This window comes from Rhinatrema bivittatum, chromosome 1 (genome assembly GCF_901001135.1).
Source record: "Rhinatrema bivittatum chromosome 1, aRhiBiv1.1, whole genome shotgun sequence".
Lineage (NCBI taxonomy): Eukaryota > Metazoa > Chordata > Amphibia > Gymnophiona > Rhinatrematidae > Rhinatrema > Rhinatrema bivittatum.
Window position 1 is genome coordinate 521,544,363 of NC_042615.1, and position 24,209 is coordinate 521,568,571.

Sequence of the window (24,209 nt, forward strand, 5' to 3'; positions counted from 1 at the left end):
GATATGGCAGCTGGGATTCAAATCCAAGAAGTGCAGAGTCATGCATCTGGGGTATGGTAATCCAAAAAAGTTGTATGTGTTGGTGGGTGAAGGACTGTTGTGCATGGAACAAGAGAGAGACCGTGGGGTGATAGTGTCTTTCGAACTGAAGACAGCGAAGGAATGTGACAAGGCAATAGCAAAAGCCAGAAGAATGCTGGGCTGCATTGAGAGAGGAATAACCAGTAAGAAAAAGGAGGTGATAAACCCCTTGTACAGGTCCTTGGTGAGGCCTCCCCGGAGTACTGTGTTCAGTTCTGGAGAACGTATCTCAAAAGGGACAGAGACAGGTACAGAGAAAGGTGACCAAAATGGTGGTGGGTCTCCATCAAATGACTTACGAGGACAGGTTGAAGGTCCTAAATATGTATACCCTGGAGGAGAGGAGGTGCAGGGGAAATATGATACAAACCTTCAGATACCTGAAAGGTTTTAATGATGCACAATCAATGACAAACCTTTTCCATTGGAAAGAAATCAGTAGAGCTAGGGGTCATGAAATGAAACTCTAGGGAGGATGACCCAGAACCAATGTCAGGAAATATTTCTTCACAGAAAGGGTAGTGGATGCCTGGAATGCCCTTCCAGAGGAGGTGGTGAAGACAAAAACAGGAAAAGATTTCAAAAGGGGCATGGGATAAATATTGTGGATCCCTTAAGGCTAGAGGATATGAATGAAGAAAAGAGTACATGGGGGTAACTTGCTGGTGTGGCGGTTACTTAACCAATAAGCCTTCATACTGTTGATGCAACTCCATCATTGCTCTCTGCTTCAACGGCAAGAGATAATAGGGAATTGGACTCAAACAGCAACCAACAAGGGCCCTAAGTTTTATAGTCTGGGAAACTGATAATTATAAAGATGGCTTGTATGGCCAGTAGTTACTACCATACGTTTGCTGGGCAGACTGGATGGACCATTTGGTCCTTTTCTGCTGTCATTTCTCTGTTTCTATTAAAATAGAAAGTGTCTCGTCTGCTCAGCAGCTAAATGGCAAGGTGCACATCATTCAAGTGATAAATTCTGCTGGATCAGAAAAGGCAAAAATCAAGAGCTCAGGAGCAGATCCAGTAGAGAAGCTTGTACACATTCAAGCTATATAGCCTCTCAGATCCTGAGCACTGTAGCTTGTAAGGTGTGCACAAGAAAATAAACTAGAATAGTGTTTCAGAAAACACTACAAATCTGTACACTACGGTGTACAAGAAAACTTTTTTTGTGCACACAGCCCACAAAAAATCAGAGAAAACCTCGCCCCTGAGCTCTTTAGAAACTCTTATTCTACAGAGAATCCAGTGATCCAAGAGTCATAGCTGAGTATTTAGCTGCAGGTGCCACTGGACTAATGTGACAAAGCAGGATCTGAAATAAGCCTCTCAAATAATTTAACCCATTTTACTTTTTTTTCTCTCTGTTTTTCTTTTGGGTAACTTCTGCAGGCCCAGTTGATTGCACAGTCCATTGGCCAAGCCTTTAGTGTGGCTTACCAGGAATTCCTGAGAGCCAATGGAATCAATCCAGAAGACCTGAGCCAGAAGGAATACAGTGACCTGCTAAACACCCAGGACATGTACAACGATGACCTCATCCACTTCTCCAAGTCTGAAAACTGTAAAGACGTACGTCTCTTACCTGGCTGCAGTTGTGTGCTGGCACTGATGACATTTTACTACCAGATAAAGTGACCTCATCGTGTCATCTACCTGGATAGATTAAAAAAAGAAAAACCTGTCTCTAAATGTTCCCACTATTAACAATTGGTTTTAAACACTCTTCATACTTGATAATTTCTAAAACTCTACTTCCCTGGATTTCTCTGCAGATGTTTGATATTGTAGAATGAACAACCTGGTAGAATTTAATGACAGCTCTGGATGAGAGGAAGTTCAGTGCAGCAAGAAGCAGATTTTTAAACTTCCTTAGACAAAGCTGCCTTCATTTCTAGTAGAATTCAATGTATTGGGGTGGTGGGGAGGGATAATGTTATGGGCTGGTGCTAAAAAAAACCCTCCTATGTTCTTTCTGTGGGTTGTTGACATTTTCTAATATGTGTTCCTCCCCAAATCCAGGTTTTCATAGAAAAGCAAAAAGGAGATATTCTGGGTGTGGTGATTGTAGAATCTGGCTGGGGATCCATCCTGCCCACTGTTATCATTGCAAACATGATGCACGGAGGACCAGCAGAGAAATCAGGAAGGCTCAACATCGGGGACCAGATCATGTCAATCAATGGCACCAGTTTGGTGGGCCTGCCTCTCTCAACCTGCCAGAGCATCATAAAGGTATGCCGCAGCACAGCGGATGGCTTTTTGAAAAAATCTTTAGGTGGTATACGTGTATCTACCCAATTTATTTATTTAGCCATTTTATATACTGTTGTTCCAAGTGAAGATCACAGCGGTTTACATCATGACATAAAAATCATAGGTTGACAGTGCTGTGTTCATAAATCATACATTTTAGCAAGAGACACATACATTGACTAAGGAGGTCAGGGGAGGAGGTGAGGTAGCAGGGAAATATGCAGTAATTTTAACAAAGGTGCTGGAGGGATAAAAAGTAAGGGGTAGAGAGAGGAAGTCCCAAATGTATGTATTTATGCTGAGTTGGAAAGTAATGAGGTATTGAGTTCTTTAGTTGGGTTCATGATGAGTTTGACCATCAAGGGCCAAGTACTGATTTCAGAAAAGGTTGTAGGCATTTTGAAATAACCATGTTTTAAGGTCACGTTTGAATTTCTTTGTTTCGGTGGTCAGTCATAGAGTCTCGGGTAGAGAGTTCCAAAGTATAGGGCCTGCTATGGAGAACATATGATCTCTAATTTTTGTCTGATGAGTGTTCTGTAATGATGGCACAGTTAGTAATCCTTTATTGTGAGATCTTAGTGATCTCTGTGGCTTGTATGGTTGTATCGCTACCCCTACCATGCTAGTTTTGTCAGAATAAAGTGAGGAATGTATTAGTGTTAAAACTTTGTTCTGGATTCGGGATTGTATAGGTAGCCAATGCAGAGCTATCAGTGATTGTGAGATGTGATCAAATTTCCTGGATCCAGTTAAAAGTTTGGCAGTGGCATTTTGTAGTAGTTGTAGTTTTTTTATAAGACCTTTAGATGCCCCGAGTAGAAGGGAGTTTCACTCAACGCACAATTAAACTCTGGAATTTGTTGCTAGAGGATATGGTTAGTGCAGTTAGTGTAGCTGTGTTTAAAAAAGGATTGGATAAGTTCTTGGAGGAGAAGTCCATTTCCTGCTATTAATTAAGTTGACTAAGAAAATAGCCATTCTATTACTAGCAACAGTAATCTGGAATAGTTTTTGGGTACTTGCCAGGTTCTTATGGCCTGGATTGACCACTGTTGGAAAAAGGATGCTGGGCTTGATGGACCCTTGGTCTGACCCAGTATGGCATGTTCTTATGTTCTTAGTCTAAGTTTGAAAAAATGAGGGTTTGCAGCACTGTGCAGAAGTCTGCATACGTCAGCAGAGGTTTAAGTCTATGTTGTAATCGCAGGTTAGCATAGCCTGATTTGATTAGTTTATTTACATGTTTTTCCATTGTTAGGTTCTCATCAATCTGTATTCCTAAGTCCCTCACATGGTCTGATGGTGTAATATAGAAGTTACTCAGGTCAAGTATCAGAGGAGACATTATTAGGAGATTTCTTCTTAACAGAATAATTTCCATTTTTTTGGTGTTTAGAGAGTTTGAGATTGAAAAGTTCATGTTGAATAGCCTTTATATGTGATGCCAATGTCTGTACTGTATTCTCAATGGAGATGGTGCATGGAATGTAGAACTGAATGTCATCAGCATATAAGTAGAATGTGATTCCTAGGTCAGATGGAATGGAAGCATGTAGATGTTGAATAGAGTTGAGGATAGTGCTGAACCCTGGGGGACACCAGCGTCGGTCAGGTTACCCAGTTTGACTTGGTTACCCAGTTTGACTTGGAATATTCGTTTTGATAGGAAGGAGGTGAACCACTTCATTACATCTCCGTCAATTCCAATTTTTCTTAGCTGATGGCATAGAAGGGTGTGGTCAACACTGTCAAAGGCTGCCATGAGGTCAATTAGCACCAGGAAATAAGATTCGTCATTGTTAAATCCCTGTAATATGGAGTCTGAAAAGTCTCAGTAGAATGATTTTTTCTGAATCCGAATTGGTTTGGATGTAAAATGTGGTTGTCATCTAGTTAGTCTTCAATTTGTGATAATACAGCTTTTTCAAGAATTTTGGATAGAAAGGGCAGGTTGGATATAGGTCGATAATTTTCCCAATTGTAAGTGCTGCTGGATTTACTTTTTAGGATGGGTTTTATCATTGCTTGCTTTCTCTGCCTGGGACAAGACCTTCCATGAGAGATTGATTGATTAGGGATGTGAGTGTAGGAGTAATTGTGCTTAGTATTAGTTTTAAGGAGCTGGCTGGAATGAGGTCAAGGGGGTGATTTGTGGGTTATAATTTAGAAATTATTTACATGATTTGTAATACAGATGTTCTGTCAAAAGTGGTCCATTTAGCAGGTTCATGATTGTCTTCTTGTACACTGGTTATTGGGTATGCAGCAAATTGATTTTTTAGTCTGGTTATTTTTTCTAGCAAATGCAGGCATTCATAGGGAAGCAGTTGTTGCTAGAGATAGAGGACAACGGGTCCTTGATTAGGTGTTTAACGACATCAGAGAATAATTTGGAGTTAAATATCACTCCATGAATCTCTTTAACATAGTGTTCTTTCTTCACTTTGTTGATAGAAGCCCGGTATTGAAAAATAAGTGATCTATATTTCCCAAGTGATTCTAATGTCTGGCTTTTCCACCAAAGTTTCTCGGATTTTCTCAATAGTTGTTTTGCATGTTGTAATTCTTCATTGTACCAAGGTTTCTTTTATTTCGAGGGTTGGATTGATTTTGTTTGGAGTGGGCTAAGGTTGGCCACTATTTCCTTAACCATGATATCCCATGCGTCAAATGATGCAGAGGCATTAGGGAAGTTGAGATCGATTAGTTTATCTTTTATAATGTCAGCAAGTAAATCTGGCTTTATCTTTTTCCTGAAGGTGAATGTCTGTTTAATGTTTGACTTAAGTATTGATGTGTTGAGGATGGTTATGTCAACTTTTAGTAATTGGTGATCGGACCAAGGCAGAATTTTGTGAGAGATATTTATCATGCAATTGTTATGGTTGGCAAATATAAGATCAAGGGTATGTCCTGCTTTGTGTGTGGGTTCAATTACAAATTGCAACCATCCCATTGCTTTCATACGGGCCGATGCAGGGCCGCACGTTTTCAACGCGCTATTTTTACCCCTTATACAGTAAAGGGTAATAGCGCATGGAAAACGCGCGGCCAACCCCCCCAAAACTAGTAGCGCCCGCAACATTCAAATGAATGTTGATGAGCCTATTAGTCCCACGCAATCCAGAAAGTAAAATGTGCAGCCAAGCTGCACATTTTACTCTCAGAAATTAACTCCTGCCAAACCCGTGGCTGTCAGCGGGTTCGACAACCGATGCCGGTAAAATTAAGCGTCGGCTGTCAAACCCGCTGACAGCCGCCTCTTCTGCCAATAAGGAGTCGCTAGGGACGCTCTAGTGTCCCTAGCGCCTCCTTATTAGCGCGGGCCCTCATTTGCATAGTGAATCGCGTGCCCTGGAGAGTGGCCTGGGCACACATCGGGAGAGCGGGCGCTCGCCTCGGAGCGCCAGCTCTCCAACACACTTTACTGCATCGGTCCGATAGTTCCTAGGAAGGTTTCACATCCAGAGGATTCGATAGTTTTGTTAACATGTAAATTAAAGTCACCTAGTATGAGAGTGGATTCAGATGAAGGGAATGCTTTGGTGAATACTTCAATAAGAGGTGAACATTCTCTTTGAAGTATTCCAGGGGGACAATAGATCATACTGATGTTTAATTGCGGCAACTTAAGTATTGCCTCTTCGTAAGGAGGGTTAATATTTAACGTGTAAAGCAGACAGTTGTTAACAGTGGAGGATTTATTGAAAAGGAGGGTCATCCAGTGTGCCTTCTGATTTGCTATGGTGCTCGTTTTCTGCAACCAACCTTTTTTTATTGGATGAATCAAATCAAAGTGATTGTCCTTAGCCATATTAAATTTGTATTGCTCTCACAGTCCTGTGGCTCAGGCAGTGGGAGGGGGTTCTGGGGTTGGATCCACATGGCTGCCCAGTGCTGAGCATGCTGCAGAGTTAGCCTGCTATGGCCCAGGGAAAGAGGCAGCTGCTTCTACTGGTTAACCAGCAGTGTTGCGGGCGCACCTCCAGAGAAAGATGATACTTCAGCCCAGGGACTGGCAAAGGTGTTCCTGGTGGCCCAGACAGGCCTGTTTGGGAAAGGGTGTAAGTGGCAAAAAAAAAAAATATTCCTTTCTACTGCTGTCGCTTTATGTGTATCTGGTCAGCGCTGCATATGCCTACCAGACTTGTAGAAATAAGTAGTCGCAGTGTCTCTCAGGCTTAGCTAAATCCTGTCTGATAATTTGTACTGGTCTAAAACAAAAAAGACAGTACAAGGTGAAACAAAAAGTGAAATTGAGATCTGTTTTTCCCTATCTCCCCTTCTGATTTTTATTTCTTGTGGAGTTTTTAAGATGTTATTCCTCCTCATTCTATGTCCCCCCACCTCTTTTTAATCAATCAGGGTTTTGCTGTGCCGCTGCTGTCCAACCTGCCTGCAGACATTTCACCGATGCATGTAAAGCAGGAATACAGCGTGAACAGTAGAAAAATTGGCTCTGAGCATTCAAGAACTCAGTGCATGGCTTTAAGAGAAAAGGGTACATAGTTTATTCCCCAAACTATGAAACATAAGCAATAAAATTATGGCAGGATAAAAAAAAAAAGCAAATTCTAAAGATGGTCCTCGAATCATTGGAGCAAGAATCATGCAGATTCATGGTTTGAAGATTTTAATGCTGCTGCTTTACATTTGACTATTCTCTTTTCCTGAATCCTGACCATCACAGTGCAGCAAAACAGACAATGTTTCTGGCAGGGAGGGAGGGCGAACACCCGGAGCAAGAGGAAGGACAGAAAATTCCTCTCCGTTGCTTCCTGAGGAGGGGAAGGTCACTGGAGTCATGGGGTATTAGTAACTACAGCAAGTGGCGGTGAATGCGCACCCGTGAGCAGTGACTGAAGAGAAATGGAGAGGAAGAAAGCTGCTCTTTTGGCTGATGTTAGTGACGGGAGTGCACGTAACACAATTTGCTCTGGATTTTTGGTTGTCCACTGACAACGATTTCATGACAGCAAGGATGCCGAGTGGAGCATGCGAAGGGCCTTAAAAATAATAGATATCTTTACAGCAGAGCAGAAAGCGCCTGTGTCGCAGTTTCTTACAGTGAAAAAGAGAAGATTGCTAAACAGAGATTGAGTGAAAATTCTACTTGACTTTTATAACTGTAAAAATGGTTTTGAAGTAAGAATGCCTGGGATGAATGCAGGTGAAAGACCCTACTAGTTTATTGTCAGTGGATTGCTGTAGTGCTGAAATTCAAGCAAATAGTCATGAAGTATGTGCGCAGCGGACGAGATAGAATAAACTAGATAGACTTTAATCCTTTATTCCAGCGATGATCATGATGGCTTCACTGAAGAACAGCCCATGCTTGCTGTCATCACCAGTACTAGCTGTCTCTCGTGCTCTCTGGACTCAGGGAATGAGGAAAGTTCTGGCATTCAACCTTCCTTCCTCTCGGATAGAGTATGACCCCGCTCTTCGTTTTTGCTTAGAGAAGATCTACCCCACATGTGTTACCCCACCAGGCCTGTGAAGGAAGAATATAGAGATGCTCTCTCCTTTTGGATGGCCTCTGAGCCCTGGACCCATGTGTGGGTTTGGTCTTTTGGAAGTCCATATTCAAAAGCCATTTAGGCGGATAACGTAATAGTTATCCATCTAAATGGCTTACCTGGCTATATTTTTTTAATGTAATGCTCACCCGCGACTGTTCGGTTGTACTGTAACCCGGTGTGATCTGTATTTCATACAGGAATGTCGGTAATAAGAATTAAAAATAAATAAATATTCAGCCCTTATCCAGCTAAATTCTAGCCGGCTAATAAGTTAAGAGGCTAGACGTTAGCTGGATAAGTTAGGGGCAGTCCGGGGGCATAACTGAGTTGAGTTAGCAGGCTAAGTTAACCAGCTAACTCCGATATTCAGAGATAGCCAGATGACTTAGCCAGCTAATAGGGTCATTCTCAAAATGCGTTATGGCGGGGGAAGCTGAAGGACGAGGAGAGGAGGACCATCCAGTCTCCCTAGAGACAGCACAACTAGCAAAAACAACAGCGGAACCTGCTTACCCAGCTAGAGCTGATTGGGAAGTGAGCCGGGTGATGTCACAGAAGGGCGACAGACTGCCGGTTTAAAACTTGCAGCAGTGCAGTGCACCTGCCGCCGCCGGCGCACCGAAGGGGCGCACGGCTTTGTCTGGCTTAGTCCAGCGAGACTGGTAGACTGGGCAGTATTGTGGTAATAATTTCTTGGCATACTTATTTCTCCCCAGAGTAGATGTGGAGAAAGAGGAAAGCAAAGATAATTGCATCCTCACCAGTTACTTATAGGGGCCCAATGGACAATCATGTATTACGTCTGGTGGAATCGCCTAATGAGGACGGTATGGAGGCATCTCTGGTAGCCTCCCTGAGTCCCGGCAAAGGGCCATTGTCTCCTCCACAACCCTTGACTACATCTGTATTTGAAGGTAATCAGATATTAGATACTGTACCAGTAAGTAGTGGCGCTATTGTGAAAGATAGCTGTAACTCCTTGGTTGGTCAGTCAACAACTAATCAGTTGTCTTTTGTGGGGAATGAATTGGAAAGAGGGAATATGGATAGGCAAAATGTTATACCTACCAACCCCCCTAACAATGTTACCCTTATAGATTTATGGAAGATGTTATCAAAGTTAGATCAAAATGTTTCACAAATGAATACATCTCTAACATCTACTGTTAATAAGAACAGAATATTGATAGATGATCAAGTAAAGACATTTTCTAGTATAGAGCAGGATTTAGGTATATTAACATTGAAAGTGCAGTTGATACAGAATACAGAAGCAACTCATATTAAGGATAGTTTCATAATTCATAAGGAAATAGAAAATATTGAAAATATGATTTGAATAAAAAACTTACAGGTGGTAAATTTCCCACAAACCCGACTACTATCAGCTTTAGAAATGTTTAAAAAATACTTGAAGGAAATCCTTTCATATAATGAAAGGGATTTACTGGTAATTTCAAAAAATTTCTATTTCCCAAAAGGAATGGAGAAAAGAGCTGATAATCAAAGTGGAAATGTAGATGAGATATCAAGTTTGGCAGTAACCACATTTCTTGAAGAATCTATTAATGTAATTGAAAATAGAAATACAGTATTCGTTTCTTTTCAACTTGAATCTGACAAAGAAAATATTTTTAAAAGTTATTTTCAGTACAGAGATGTAACATTTTGTGGACAGAAGGTACAGATGTTTCCAGATGTCTCCAGAGCCATCCAGGCTAGAAGGAGACATTTCCTATCTCTGAAAGGTAGATTAGTAGCCCTTGGGGCAAATTTCTTTCTTAAGTATCCTTGTTTATGTTATATAACCATCCAGGGTAAAAGATAAAGCTTTTCTGACCCGCTTCATTTGGAAACATTTATGGCAGATAAGAGCACAGGAGGAGAAAGGCATGACGACCAATAAAGAAGTAAAAAACTCTCCTGTTGTTCTCAGTAATAGAATTCCTGTGATCATATTTGTTTATAGAATAAATGTTATATGAACTTCCCCCAAATATGGATTTTGAAAGCGGTTATTGTGGATTATGTGTTACTATTATGAAAGTGATGTAAACTGTTCTTTTTCAATTGCCTGTAATTTTTGTTAAAAACTTTTAAATGAAAATTAAAAAAGAATACATTTTTTTTTTAAATGTGTTATGGCGTTAATGCCTGCGTTATTGCCATAACACACACAATAGTCGCAGCACTGCGTGGCATAAATGTAAATTTTTCAAAGGGGCAGGATCGGGGAGGGGTTTAGGCAGGATTAATGAAAATGAGGGACAATAGCGCACTGTAGTACATTTTTAACGCCAGAAATAACTACACCTTTTTTCCTGGCCTTAACTACACCTTTTTTCCTGGCCTTAAGCTGTGCGATATGCCTGAAACGGGCATAACGTCTTGGAGGGAGGGAGAGGGAGAGTGCGCCTCTAGGGAGGCCTTCACAGTATTCAACTATTTATATCACTATAGGAGGGCCAGCTAATAACTCGAGGTAAGGTTTTGGTGGTGGTGTAGGGTTTGGAGACCAGTTTGACATGCAGAGTAAGACATATGAACAGCACACTACACCTAACTGAAGATTTGACGTCATTTGAAGTGAGGAAAGTCTCACAAAGATGAGATTTCTACAATGTTTTCTCACCCTGTTATACACTACCTATGCAAAGTGCTAACATAGCGCGTGGTACTGTAATTCTAAAATTATCATAAACATGCTGCATTTTTTTATCGCGGGTATTATCCATGCGAAATTATAGCATTTTGATGAATCTAGGGGTAAGTCAGGTTGAGTCAAAGAGCTGACATAAAGTTAGCCAGCTATAGTTTAGAGATGTGAATCGGATGCCGGAATCAGTTCCAATTTTGGGATCGTGGACCCGTGGGAAATTCCATTTCCTGCGGTCCAGACGTTTTTTTTTTTCAGCTGTCCTGAGCCGAAAAAAAAAACCACCCCGACCTTTTAAATCAAATTATTTACAATCCCCCACCCTCCTGACCTCCCCCCCCAAAAAACGTTCCTAAAGTACCTGGTGGTCCAGCGGGGGTCCCGGGAGCGATCGCCCGCTCTTGGGCTGTCGGCTGCCAGTAAACAAAATGACGCCGGTGGCCTTTTGCCCTTACCAAGTGACAGAGGCTATCGGTGCCATTAGCCAGCCCCTGTCACATGGTAGGAGCAAAGGACGGCCGGCGCCATGTGATAGCAAAGGATGCCCTTACCATGTGATAGTCCCTGTCACATGGTAAGGGCAATGGGCCATCGGCGCCATTTTGATTAGTGGCAGCCAACGGCCCGAGAGTGGGAGATTGCTCCCGGGACTCGCTGGACCACCTAGAACTTTAGGAAAGTTTTGGGGGGGTCAGGAGGGTGGGGGATTGTAAATAATTAGATCTAAAGGGTTGTGTGGGTTTGGGGTTTTTTTTCTGTGTGCCCCCCCCCCCCCAAATGATAAGAAAACCGCATGGATATTTCGTGGGGTTTATTATCATTTTCGGGGACCCCTGATACATGACGGATTAGAAAATATCGTACGATATTTTCATCCGTCAAAAAAAAACGATGCACATCCCTACTATAGTTAGCCAGCTAACTAATTAAGATAGCTGGCTATATTCAGTGGTGTGGTTGCATTATTGAATATTCCGCAAATGTTGTTGGATAAGTTTATCGGAGCGGCCTCGGAGGGAACAGGCAGCACGCGCTGGGCTCGGCGCATGCAAGATGCACAAATGTGCACCCCCTTGCGCGCGCCGACCCCGGATTTTATAAGATATGCGCGGCTACGCGCGTATCTTATAAAATCCAGCGGACTTTTGTCGCACCTGGTGCGCGAACAAAAGTACGCCCTCGCGCAAATTTATAAAATCTACCCCTGTGAGTGCAATATTATTAAAGGATGTTGTTGAAGGAGGTCTGGTCCCTGGCATCACGCAGCCTCAGCACAAGGTGTGACAATCTACGTTATAGGTTGGGAAGATCTGCATAGCATGGGAAAGTAGGGGATCTATGAAGCATGCCTTTTGTAGATATAAGAGCATCTTTCAGAAAGTAGAACCACAGGATAGAACAAACACCTGCATTAGAGAGTGCTTGTTGTCTGGGGCATCCTGTCATAAATGTCATGACTGTTTTATGCAACTGAATACTTTAAAAAAAAAAAAAATTGTGGCAGATTACCTAGCCCAGGCAGCAGGGCAACTTGGGTTGGCTACAATCCTCAGCTATTGGCTGAAGGCGGTCAGATGTGTATGGCTGACATCAGAGAGATCTCCTTCATGCAGAAGGGTGGTGGTAAGGGCGAGAAAGAATGATAGCCAAATCTAGAAAAGAGCTGCTGGGCAGACTAGTTGGAACTAATGGACTTTCTTTTGCCCACATCGCCTATGTTTCTGTGGAAAAAGTCACTCTGAACTGCCAGCTTTACATGGCTTGCCTGCAGACTCCCAAATATCCATTCCACAAAGTCGGTGGATAGGCAGAAGACCTCAGATGCCACTAGAGTTTGTGCAAAAAGATCCTTTATATAAGGACATATAGGGCAGCACTATCAGGTGCATAGCATGTAGCATGCTCCACCCTACACAAATTTCACATGTACCTCTTCAGTCCTCATTTATATATACGGCAGTAGTAGTCATGATCTCTCTCACTTTATTCCAGCACTTAGCATGTGGTACTCTGCATCGTTTCCTACATATTTAACTACTGCCCGTGCCTCTTGATCTGCAGTGTGCTAAATTCATTCTGTCAGTAGGTCCCAGAGGAGAAAATATAAAGAACTTTATTTTAGCTGAGTTTCTGATCAGCCACCAGTAGCTAATTTAAGTATTTACAAGTATCCCGTGGGGAATCAGGGCAGATTTGAATAGGGAAAGGAATATATGTGCTGCTTTTCAGCAGAGCACTATGCAAGGGACTCAAGTGAGGCTGAATTTGCAAGCTACAGTCTTAACTCATGTTAAGAGTGGAAACGCACTTCTCTGTCTTACTTCCAGATGGTGCATGGATTTTTTAGGCATCAGTTCCTTTTGCACCAACACACTAACAAGCCGATGCAATACAGTGTGCTCAGCTTAGCTCGCAGCTTGCCGCACGGTTGGACGCACGATTTGGACGTACTAGAATAACTCCTGATGCAATAATGGGATTAGAGCGTCCACGCGCACGTCCAAACCACATGTAGCTAATAGCGCTCACCACATGTAAATGTCATGTAGATGAGGCTATTAGCTATTACCCATGATGTAAAAAATCACCATACACCCGACGTGCACTTTCTATATGCAAAACTTAACGCCAGCCCCGTAGCTGATGTTAAGATTTTACACATTCTAAACCACCACCAAAAAAGCCCAAAATACTACTTTTCTGTGGTTCTTCCTACTTAGTTTAGTCCCGATAGTAAGTAGGGGAACCACAGGAAGCAGCATGAAAAACAAAATCTGGATAGCGGTCAGGTTAGGAAAACGGACCGCTATGTTAATTGAGCGTCCGTTTTCCTAACCGGTGCACAGCCACATCTCCTGAGCGCCCGATGCCACGGACGCACTTAGGGATACACAATTTATCCCTAGCGCGTCCTTTTTAGCGTGGAGGCTCATTTGCGTACTGCATCGGGCGCTCAGGAGAGGGGTGTGTGCGCGTGTTGAAAAAACATGTGCCCATTTTGGACGCATGTTTTTTCACGCTTGATATTGCATCGGCCCCCTAATTGTAGTAGAGGAAAGGAAAATCAAATTGAGCACCATTAGTAATTTAGACAAGATAATAAAGCGACGTAGAAGTGGTCACCAGATAATGACCTCTTAGGCCATGCTGTCTGCCCTGGTGCCTCTGCCTCCTGTGTCATGGTAGGACCCCTGCTTGATTTCTGGTAATCTCCGTCCTTTGTCCATATCCCTGCTCTCAGTATTTGTCCCAAGTGAGTTTGGATTCAGTCACTGATTTGGCTGCTTCCCCTTCTAGTGGTTGTGTGATTCCAGGCATTGACCACCCTCTTGATACGGAAACATTTCCTCAAGCCTTCCTCCTTTTAACTTCATTTTGTGACCCCTTTTCTTTAACCTTCTTATAGCATGGGCAATGCTACATTTTGTATCTTCTGGAAGCCTGCTAAATATTTGGATGTTTTTGTTTGATATCCCTCCTTTACCTTATCTCTTTGGAGAATATTTTGAGTCCCTTAAGTCTCTCTGTTTAGGGCGTGTGATATTAGGCCTTGTGCCCTGCTTCCATTCTGTTAAAGTCCTTTCAAAGTGACAGGCTGAACGCAGTACTCAAGGTGGGGGTCTCACTAATAACCGTTACCAAATAAAATATGACCTCCTTTTTCCTCCTGTTAACTTTCCCTCGCCTTATTATTATTATTTGTATAGCACTACCCAGATACACTAAGTGGTTTACAGAGACATATAAAAGAGAGCTGCAATCCTGCCATCACTGTTTACTTGCTGTTCTCGCTGCCAGGATTATTAGATTTGATGAGACAAATGAGAGGATCCGAGTTAAAACAGTGAGGCCATGACTGGGAAAAACTAAACCACAAGTGATATACATTTGATTAATGAAAGGGACAACTTTAATTGAGTAAAGTTACAAGGAATAATGGCTCTTAGGAATCTGTATAAGGACTCGTAAGACCTTCCCACCTAAAATTAATATATAATCTTCATAAAAACAAACAAAAAGTAAACAATACAATCCCTAGCATTGCTAAATCCCAAGGCTGACCCTGGCACCATGAACATCCACCATATGAATGCTAGAGCTTATCAAGTTCACAAAAAAAATCAATATTTCGCAGCCATGATGGGAGGGTTCCTAATCATCCGAAAGCTTCATTAAATAAGTACGTGTTCAAATTTTTCTTGAAGGACTTCATTGTTGCCTCTCTTTACATAGGCTTGGTCCTGCCACTGCAGATATTTTCTCATGATTATCATCGTCTAATAATCCTGGCAGAGGGAATAGCAAGGAACCAGCGATGGCAGGATCACAGCTCTCTTGTTGGATTGTACATTTTTCTAAATGGCAAAAATGCAAGGCCTACTCTAAGCTTTAAAAATGATAAAGGTGAATTTTAAAAGCCCTGCGTGAGCCAAAACTGGGAGATATGCACACACGTTGGGCCAGTGCATGCTGAGCAGATGTTAAAAGCAGCCCGTATACGTGCAAATCTCCCGCTGCGCACACTAATGAAAAGTTCCGAAAAAGGGGCGCGGACATGGTCTAGGCGGGGTGTGGGCATGTCAGGGCCCGGGCAAGAAATGTGCGCGTAAACACTTATGTGTCTTTGCGCGTGCCGGGGTTTCCTGCTGCGTAAATTTCCTTCTGCTATGGATGGCGTTGTAGGTATTAAAACCAATCTAGGCTAGTCAGTGGGATTTTAAGGGTCGGGGCTAACAGAGGGGAAGGGAGACTATTAAATTGGGGGGGGGGGGTTGCAAGTCCTGTCCCTAAACTGGGAAAACTACCTATGGCATCAGCGCGCGTCCCTTGAAAAATCTCCCCACTTACGCAGTAGACGTGAGATTTGCACGCACATGCGCACATCCATTTATAACTGTGCGCACGTGTACGTGCATCCAGGCTATAACATGCGCATACACACACGTATGTTATAAAATGCAAGCATCCATGGGTGCAGACTAACGCATGCGCGTACGTGTGCCCTTATGGGCGTCCATCTTGATGAGCGTCCTGCATTTTATTTGCCAGTGAACTGGTCACCAGTGGAGTGATTTTAATAGTGGAGTGATGTGATCAGATCGAAATGTCCCACTGAGTATACGGACTGCAGAGTTCTATATCGTTTGGAGTGATTTAATATAAGAAGCCCGGAGCCACAGTACACAGACAATGCAATTTATAGAATATGCTATGTATTAGCTGTATAATTTGAGCATGAAAAGATAAACCTGACCCTGAGATTCCTCATGTGGCTGACCACAGAAATTTTATAGTCTTCAAATTAAACACTAGAGGGCAATGATGGAATTGCAGAGCGAGATAGTACATTGACCTCTGACTTTGACATATTTAAAGTCAATTTATGAGCAGTTAACCACTGTTTGATAATAGAGAGATAAATTGATACAGATAAAAGTGCATTTTGATATGTGGATGTGATAAGAAATAAACAACTGAAAATCAATGCATAAAACCATTAATAGAGACCAAGATCTGACATAAGTTTGAAATGTAAATATTGGAAAGTGCTGCCAACAGAGCGAAGGCTTGGACTCCCCCTGTGATCAATGGATACCAAATCAAAAGCTGGGTGCCACGTTGCACCCACTGAACTCAGTTAGTCAGAAAGGACTAAAACCATTTTAGAACTGACTCCAAGTATGGACAATCAAGCAAGCAAGATGTCATGGTTAAGCATATCGAAAGCTGATGTTATATAATATATGCTAGCATCAAATTGACATATCAGTACTTGAAATCATAAGGAGCTTGGTACTGAACCAAATGTGAAAGCCAAATTGTCGAGAATTTCATTGTTATCCAGAAAATTTTGTAATTGAGTCAGAAGAGCCAATTCAACTACTTTTACCACAAGTGATATGGAGATTGGGCTGAATAGAACTGTCAAGCCTGTGCGGGGTCTGTGCCCACCACAACGGGAACTCTTAGTAGTCCCATCTCTGTCGGTAGCACTCTTAAAGACTACGCAGTAATCTGCTTTCAGTTGTGCGGTGCTGGTTTTTTAGAACAAGCTCTCCTATGAGATCCGAGTGGAGAATGACTGCCTCTGTTACTGGAAAAGGGTCAAGACATGGCTTTCTGATCAGGCTTTTGGCTTGTAACTAAATTAGTCAGTGGTGCTAAACTGTGCAGGGCTGAGGCTTGAGGGCACTGAGAAATAGGTAGGAAGAAAGTTGGGTGATGAGGGATGATGGTGGGATGGGAAATATTGTGTTAATGAAATGTGTGATTTATTATATATTTTAATTGAAATATAATCTGCCTGGAGGGCTAAGGCAAGGCAGAATATGAAATATTAATAATACATAAATATACTCTAACGCTTTAAACTGACACCCTGACTGATCAGCATTTCAAGCTGACTTAATATACACTTCTTTGTAATTCTATATATAGTAATTCACTAGAAGCAAAATACCTTTTGTAAATTGACAGATCACATATAGTAGAAAATGGTATCAAGCAATGACAAGAAGACTGCAATTTTATGATCCAAAAGCCCACAATTTGTCTGTGAGCAAGGGCTTCTGTAGACATCCCAGCCATCACAGTTCTAAAGGAGCTGATGTAATAAGGTGCGCTAAACGTAGCCAAGTTTTACTCATGGTTTAATAAGGTTTTTAGTAGAGAACAAGGTGAACTAAAGTGGGAGTAAAAATGTGTGCAAAAAATAGAGCATCTCCATGCTCATCCCATTTAAATAAAGGGATTAGCTATTGACCCCAATGTAGGGAGATGCATTAAAGCCCAGAATGTTTAGCACACATTTTTTATCACTCAAAATGTAGTTCCTGGGTCAGAGATGGAGTAAAATTAACTTACATGTCTAGTTGCTAGCATTAAGTCTGTGTGATCCAGTACCTGAGGTCTTTGAGGTCCAGGACCCCCTGTACTTGGAAATACCAAGTCTGGGACCATACTGGCCAAGTAATGGAGACTAACAATAACCAACAGAAATGTGAATTAACTTTATTCCACCTCAGGCCCAGGAGTTAAATTTCTGGCATAAAAAAAACAAACAGTGCTAAGCACTGGAATTCCTGGGAGCCCCAGGTCAGAAACCTCTGCACTTGAGGTACCCACTTCTGGGACCCTCCCATTCCACCTATCCCCCTCCACATCTTTCTACCCTTCTGCCCTCCCTCCCTCCCTATACCTATATCCCTTTTTAAGCCCCACTATACTTACTTTTCCTGGCTCTTCCTGCCTTCAGTATGGCCAATTTTAAACGTGGCAGCAGGTCAGCTGAAGTCAGTGACCTTAGCTGAACTCACCCCATTTTATAAAATGGCTGCAAGAAAAACCAGGAAAGGTAAATATATTGGGGCTGGCTCCAAAGTGGAGTGGGACTGCTCAAGGAACACCTGCTCAACTCTGCACCCAGGGAGCTAGAAGAGGCTCAGCTCCTGCGCAGCTCCATCTTCCAGGGTCTGGATCTCTGGGTCTGTGCTGACATCTGGCCACATTGACAACAGTTAGGTACATTGTGGTTAGGCCTAAGATACCAATAACAGATGTCATCCTTGAATCTGGACATTCCTTTTTACTTTCTAAAGCTTTTTTCTTTTGGGGGGGGGGAGGCGCTGATGGCAACAGGTGCACTTTTGTGAAGCTCTATCTACCCTGCCTGGTATAAGCCTCTTTACCCCCTAATGTAGGATATAATCATAGGTGGGGGTTTTTATGATTTAAGCATTAGTAATTGTTCATCTGGCAATGAGCAGTCACTTAACCCGAAGTATGGCAGAGAGACTGATTACTGATTACTACCGTGAGTTAGAGGCAGGAGAGGAGAGAAGTACCGAGAGAGGAGATCCTGTGAGTAGGCCTGCAGCCCTGGAGACGCGTTATTCCACAGAGATGATTTTGGCAGAATTAAGAGAACTGAGAAATGAGTTCACTAAAGAACGGGTGACGGTGAGCAGTTCTCTGATGGCACTTAATGAGAAATTTGATAATGTGGTGCCAAGAGTGGATGAGTTGGAGAGACAGGTGTCCAATATTAAGGACTGGGAAATCACCACTGCAAATTCTCTTGCCCCTCTGTAGAAACAGGTCACAGCCCTGCTGGGGAAGGTTACTGACTTGGAAGATTGGTCGCATAGATCAAATATTAAGATTGTGGGGCTCCCCAAAAAAGCAGAAGGAAAGAACGTCTTAGTGTTTTTGGAGAAGTTCCTAGCAGAGTTATTTGCTCCTAAGAACTCTGATCCAAAGTTGCCGATTGACAGAGGACACAGGACCCCTGGAGCAATGCAGGACATTAACTCTAATCCACGTCCTTTTCTGGTTAAATTGCATAATTTTGGGGCGAAAGAATGGGTACTAAGGAAGACGTGAGAATTGGGTCTCTTTCATATCAGGGAAAGCGTGTGGCCATTTGTCTGGATTTTAGCGTAGAGACCCAGAAGAAATGAGCAGCTTTTGCCAGAGTGAAACATAGATTGTATAAACTAAAATTACAATTTTGTCTGGTGTATCTGGCAAAGCTGATTATATCTGTTGATGGGCGTTGGAAAACGTTAGCCACTCCTGATGAGGCCTCTGCTTTTCTGGCGCACCGAAAGAAGCCCGGAGAGCGGTTCTTTCCACATTCATGGTAACATGGCAGGTCACCACGTGGCTGCGGGTTGCAGGAGAGTGATGAAGGCACGCCATGCAGCAATGGAGTCTCGCAGGAGGGATCGGCAGGGGATTCCAGAAAAGATGCAGAATAGCCAGGTTTATTGGTGTGTGTAAATTCAATGAAGGCGCATCTTTGAGCTGAAAGCAGATCGGGAGCTGTGTGGTCTGCGCTGGCCAGTCAGTGAAGCAGCGATGATAGTGGAGTGGGTTGAGGCTCCCCGTTCTGAGGGACATGGTCTAGAGACTGAAAGATATTGCATTTTTCTTGTTTATTTTCACATTTCACTCAATGGAATATTGAGTGCTTGTGTGTTTTGTCTAGTAAGAACTGATTCTGTTTCTCCCCCCTCTTTTTTTTGTAATTATATCCTTATTTTGATACTGATTAGGTACTGTGGTACTGGATGGTGGTAATGGAGGGTGGGGGTGGACTCCCAGGAGGGGCAAAGTAAGCAGAGGGTACATTGTTTGGGGGGGTGGGGGGGAGGAAGAGAGAGATGGGAGGGGTTGGGGAGGAAAAAGGGAAGGCTAGGGTGAGGACGGGAGAGGTTTTTGCATGTGGGTTGAATGGCATTGCATGGGGAGATTTCACTTTTTTGCTTCTGCTGGGATGTATTCTAGCAGAATCCGGTTTTGGGTTCGGATATTGAGTCTCTGGTTTAAGGGAAAGGAAGAGATATGATTTGCACTTGTACATGGAATGTTAAGGGGTTGAACAACGCTATTAAAATTCAGATGATATTACAGGTATTCTCTAAAAAGAAGGCAGATCTTTATTTTTTGTGAGAGACACATCTTTCCCAACAATTTAAACATAATTGGCTCCTTAAATGGGTGGGTGATTGTTATATGTTAAGCTGGCCAGGGGGGAAAACAAGAGGTATAATGATTTTGGTGGAGAAATACACTGGGGTAGATTTTAAAAGGAGCGCCCGTGGCGTAGATGTACGCGCGCTACTCAGCGTGCACACATGTACGCCTGATTTTATAACATGCACACACAAGTTATAAAATCAGGGGTCGGCGCACTCAAGGGGGTGCACAATTGTGCACCTTGCGCATGCCGAGCCGCGCTGCTTCCCCCATTCCCTCCCCCTAACCTAATCTTTCCACCCCTTCCCCTAACCTTTCCCCCCCCAGCCCTACTCTAACCCCTCCCCAAAATTATTATCTTATCTTTTGCGCCTGCCTCTGGGCAGGCGCAAGTTGTGCGTGCCAGCAGCCTGCCGGCACGTAATCCTTCAACACAGCGGCAATGGCCCCGCCCCCGGAATACCCCTTTAGTAAAGCCCCGGGACTTACATGTGTCCCGGAGCTTTAAACATGTCACCGGGCCTTTTTAAAATAGGCCCAGCGCACGTGTAAGGCCTCCGTATTTACGTGCGTAACCTTTTGAAAATCCGGCCCACTGTTTTTACTTGTAGGATCAGCAAGGACACTTTGTGTTGCTACAAGGGTCTTTGGAAGGGAAAGAGGTGACCCTATTGAATGTTTATGGATGTAATGAATTTTCCAAACCCTTTTATCAGAAAATCTTTGACCTTCTCTGTTGTGAAGGGAAAGGTATTCTTTTAGGTTGGGGGAGATTTTAATTTCATTTTAGACCATGAGCTGGATAGGAGGGAGGTCTCTCCGCAACATGTCAGAGAAAAGGCACCAACTCTATTTCTTAAGGAGAGGATGCGAGACTTAGGTTTGGTTGATGTGTGGGGGAAAGGATTTTACTTTTTATTCTAACCCACACGACTCCTATTCTAGACTGGATATGTGGTGGTTGAGCTATGAAGATGTTTGGCAAGTTGGAACCTGTGATATTTATTATTTATTTATTTATTTTTCTATACCAACGTTCGTGGTAGCTTCACACTGGTGTACAATAGATAATAGCAAAAGAATAAAATATGTCCATAATCCATATCTTAAAACTACTAAATAATACTAAAAAAATTCATAATACATATACAATAGAACAATTTTTCAATCAGTAACAAATAAAATTAAAACAAAATACAATGAGATAAAATGAAATAAGAGCTTGGAACCTTCTTTAAGACATCAAGTAAAAGCCTGTAAAAATAACCATGTTTTAAGGTTCTTTTTAAAAGATTGCATATTTTTTTCCAGCCGCAACTCACATGGTAATTCATTTATACACCAGGGCCTGCCAAGGATAACGCTCTATCTTTCACTAATTTCAGATGTGCAGTTCTCAGTGACGGTATTGTTAATAGACCTTTTCCTGCAGAACGTAAATTATGCTGAGGAGTATGTAGGCGTAGAGCTGCATTGAACCATTCAATATTCTCATTATAGATTGTCTTGTGAATTAACATTAAAACCTTTTATTTTATCCTAAATGAAACGGGCAACCAATGCAAATCTTTCAAAATTGGTGTTATGTAGTCATATCTTTTAGCATTTGTTAATAGCCTAGCCACAGAATTTTGAAGTAACTGTAATGGACGAGTGGAAGATGCTGGAAGAACCAAAAACACAGCATTGCAATAATCCAATTTAGATCAAATCAAGGCCTGTAAAACTACTCTAAAATCATTAGCGTGAAGTAATGGCTTCAATTTTTTAAAAATATGTAACAAAAAAATCAGGGCAGCTGGCCTTGTTCAAAGATTTATAATAATAAGAGAGAGTGGGGGTTTTGACCTGAGACAGTTGCACGGAGCCGTATTCTCAATACCTGAAGTCGCAGCACATCCGGACCTGACGGATATTCCAGGACATTGATTATTTTCACAGTACGGGACGCAAAAGAACTTTGTGTTGGTTCAGACACTATAACTAGTGTACAATAGAAGCTAGGGACTGACGAAGATTGGGGGGGGGGGTAGGGTGGGGAGGGGAGGGGGGTGCTGACTCTGCTCTGTTATTGTTGTGGTTGTTTTCAGTACTGCTGGGGGTGGCGGAAGAACAAACTGCTCCCAGACAAACTGTTTATGTGTACTTTGATAAACTTTAATAAAATTGTTTAAACATAAAAATATGTAACTTAAAAAATCCTTCTTTTAAAATAGTATTAATAAAATGTGTCCAGCTTACTTCACCATCTAAAATGACTCCAAGATCTCTTACTTGATATAGAATATTATATCTAGGCTTAGCAGATTCAATTTCCCAGGAAAAGCTGTCATTTAATTTATTGCAAACTAGTAAAATCTCTGTTTTTGAATTGTTTAATGATAAACTTATATGAGAGAAAAGTTGTACTATGGATCCTAAATATATTTCCCAAAGCTTAAGTGTATTTTCAATCGAATCAGTAATGGGAAGCAAGATCTAGACATTGTCCACGTGTATATATAATGCGTTATTCCCAATCCAGCCAAAAAATAACATAGTGGCAACATGTAGATATTAAAAAGTGACGCCGATAAAGACGATCCCTGAGGGGACTCCATTAGTTAACTCAACTTGATCTGATTCACAGGTTCTGATTTTAACTTTGAATGAGCGATTGCTTAAATATGATTTAAACCACTGAATAGTGAGATTAGAAAGCCCTGTTTCCTGAAGTCGATTAACCAAAATGTTGTGATTAACTGTGTCAAAAGCCACCGTAATATCTAGCATGATAAGCAAATATGGCTGACCAATATCCAAACCTCTTAAAATGGTATCAGATAAAGAGACCAGAAGGGTCTCAGTATTAAAAAAAATTTACGAAATCTGAACTGAGCCGGAAATAAAATATTATTGGTATCCAAATATTCAGTTAGTTGGTGATTGACTTCCTTTTCAATTAGTTTGGATATGAATGAGAGATTTATTTTTATTTAACATTTTTCTATACCGACCTTCAAGGTTGAATACCATATCAGGTCGGTTTACATCGAACAGGGGTAGATCAGTATAACGTAACATAACATAAGGAGCAAATTTTGTGGTAAGAGACAAGAGCAGAGAAGCAAAAAGTTACATAATAACAATGACCTTGAACTTGGAAGCTGGTTCAGCTGGAAAAAGAGAAGCCTTAAGAAGGTATTAAATTAAGTACATTGTGATATGTCCAAACTAGTAAATGAGGTGAATATTGGCGGGGTGAATATTGGTCTAAAACTATTAAAATCAGCACTATCTAAATTAGGTTTTTTCATTAGCGGTTTTACTACAGCACATTTCAGGCTTTCAGGGTAAATTCCCTGATTTAAAGACAGATTAATGATATCCGCCAAAGGTTTGGCAATGATGTCTGGAATAAGTTTAAACAATTTTGTGGTAATAGTGTCGAAGGAATGGAAGGCAGGATTTATTTTTGGTATCAATGTTGCACTTTGTCCAGCTGGCTAGCAGACTGTATTGTTATATTCTGGCTGGCCTCCAGATCACAGATTCTGTTAAGACTTATCAGGTGAGAGCTATGTCTACACCAATGGCTCATATATGAGCTATGCCTATCGAGGACATCTAAAAAGCTGCAACTTGGCCTCTATGCACACCTTCATGTCCCATTACTGTCTGGACAATCTTTCAAAGAGTGGCAGTAAATTTGGAAAAGCAGTTTTGCACAGCCTGTTTATCGAGTAGTCCACTCTCCATGGTGAGGTCCATGTTGCTTTTAAATAAGTGCTCCATTACAGCCCTCAAGCTTGCAACTCCCCATGTGTCATGGCTAATTCAGCCCTGTTTGTGGATGGAGAAAGCAAGTTTGCTTACTGTAAGGATGAATTAGCTATGTTTAATACCCACCTGCCTCCTTGGAGAATCGACTTACCTAACTAAAGCTTAGCTCTAAAATTGACTGAGGGGCCCCCGAGACAGCACCCATGCAGGAACTCCTGCACATTCTCAGTAAAGCAAAATATCTATGAGCTAAGAGAGAAGGGGCCATTTGGTGCCACGTGTCGTGGCTAGTTCATACTGCTGTCTACAGAGAGCAATGTTTACGTAAAGCATACTTGTTTTACATTGGGTTCTTAATGAGTGAGTAGGTGGGGTTTACTTGTGGATAGGAACTACATAATGTAATTAGATAAAACTGCAAGAAATCAAGGCTGTGCCCAATA

The 24,209-nt window shown here is 42.0% G+C and overlaps 1 protein-coding gene across 2 annotated transcripts in view; it reads left to right on the top strand.

Moving 5' to 3' along the window:
* The window catches only part of APBA1 (amyloid beta precursor protein binding family A member 1), a 269,347-nt gene that overhangs the window by 215,420 nt on the left and 29,718 nt on the right, over positions 1-24,209 (top strand). For both annotated transcript variants that reach the window (XM_029612798.1, XM_029612808.1), the window contains 2 exons: positions 1,480-1,659; positions 2,110-2,322. In XM_029612798.1, the coding sequence (XP_029468658.1) occupies positions 1,480-1,659; positions 2,110-2,322 (393 nt within the window). The remainder of the gene's footprint in view (positions 1-1,479; positions 1,660-2,109; positions 2,323-24,209) is intronic.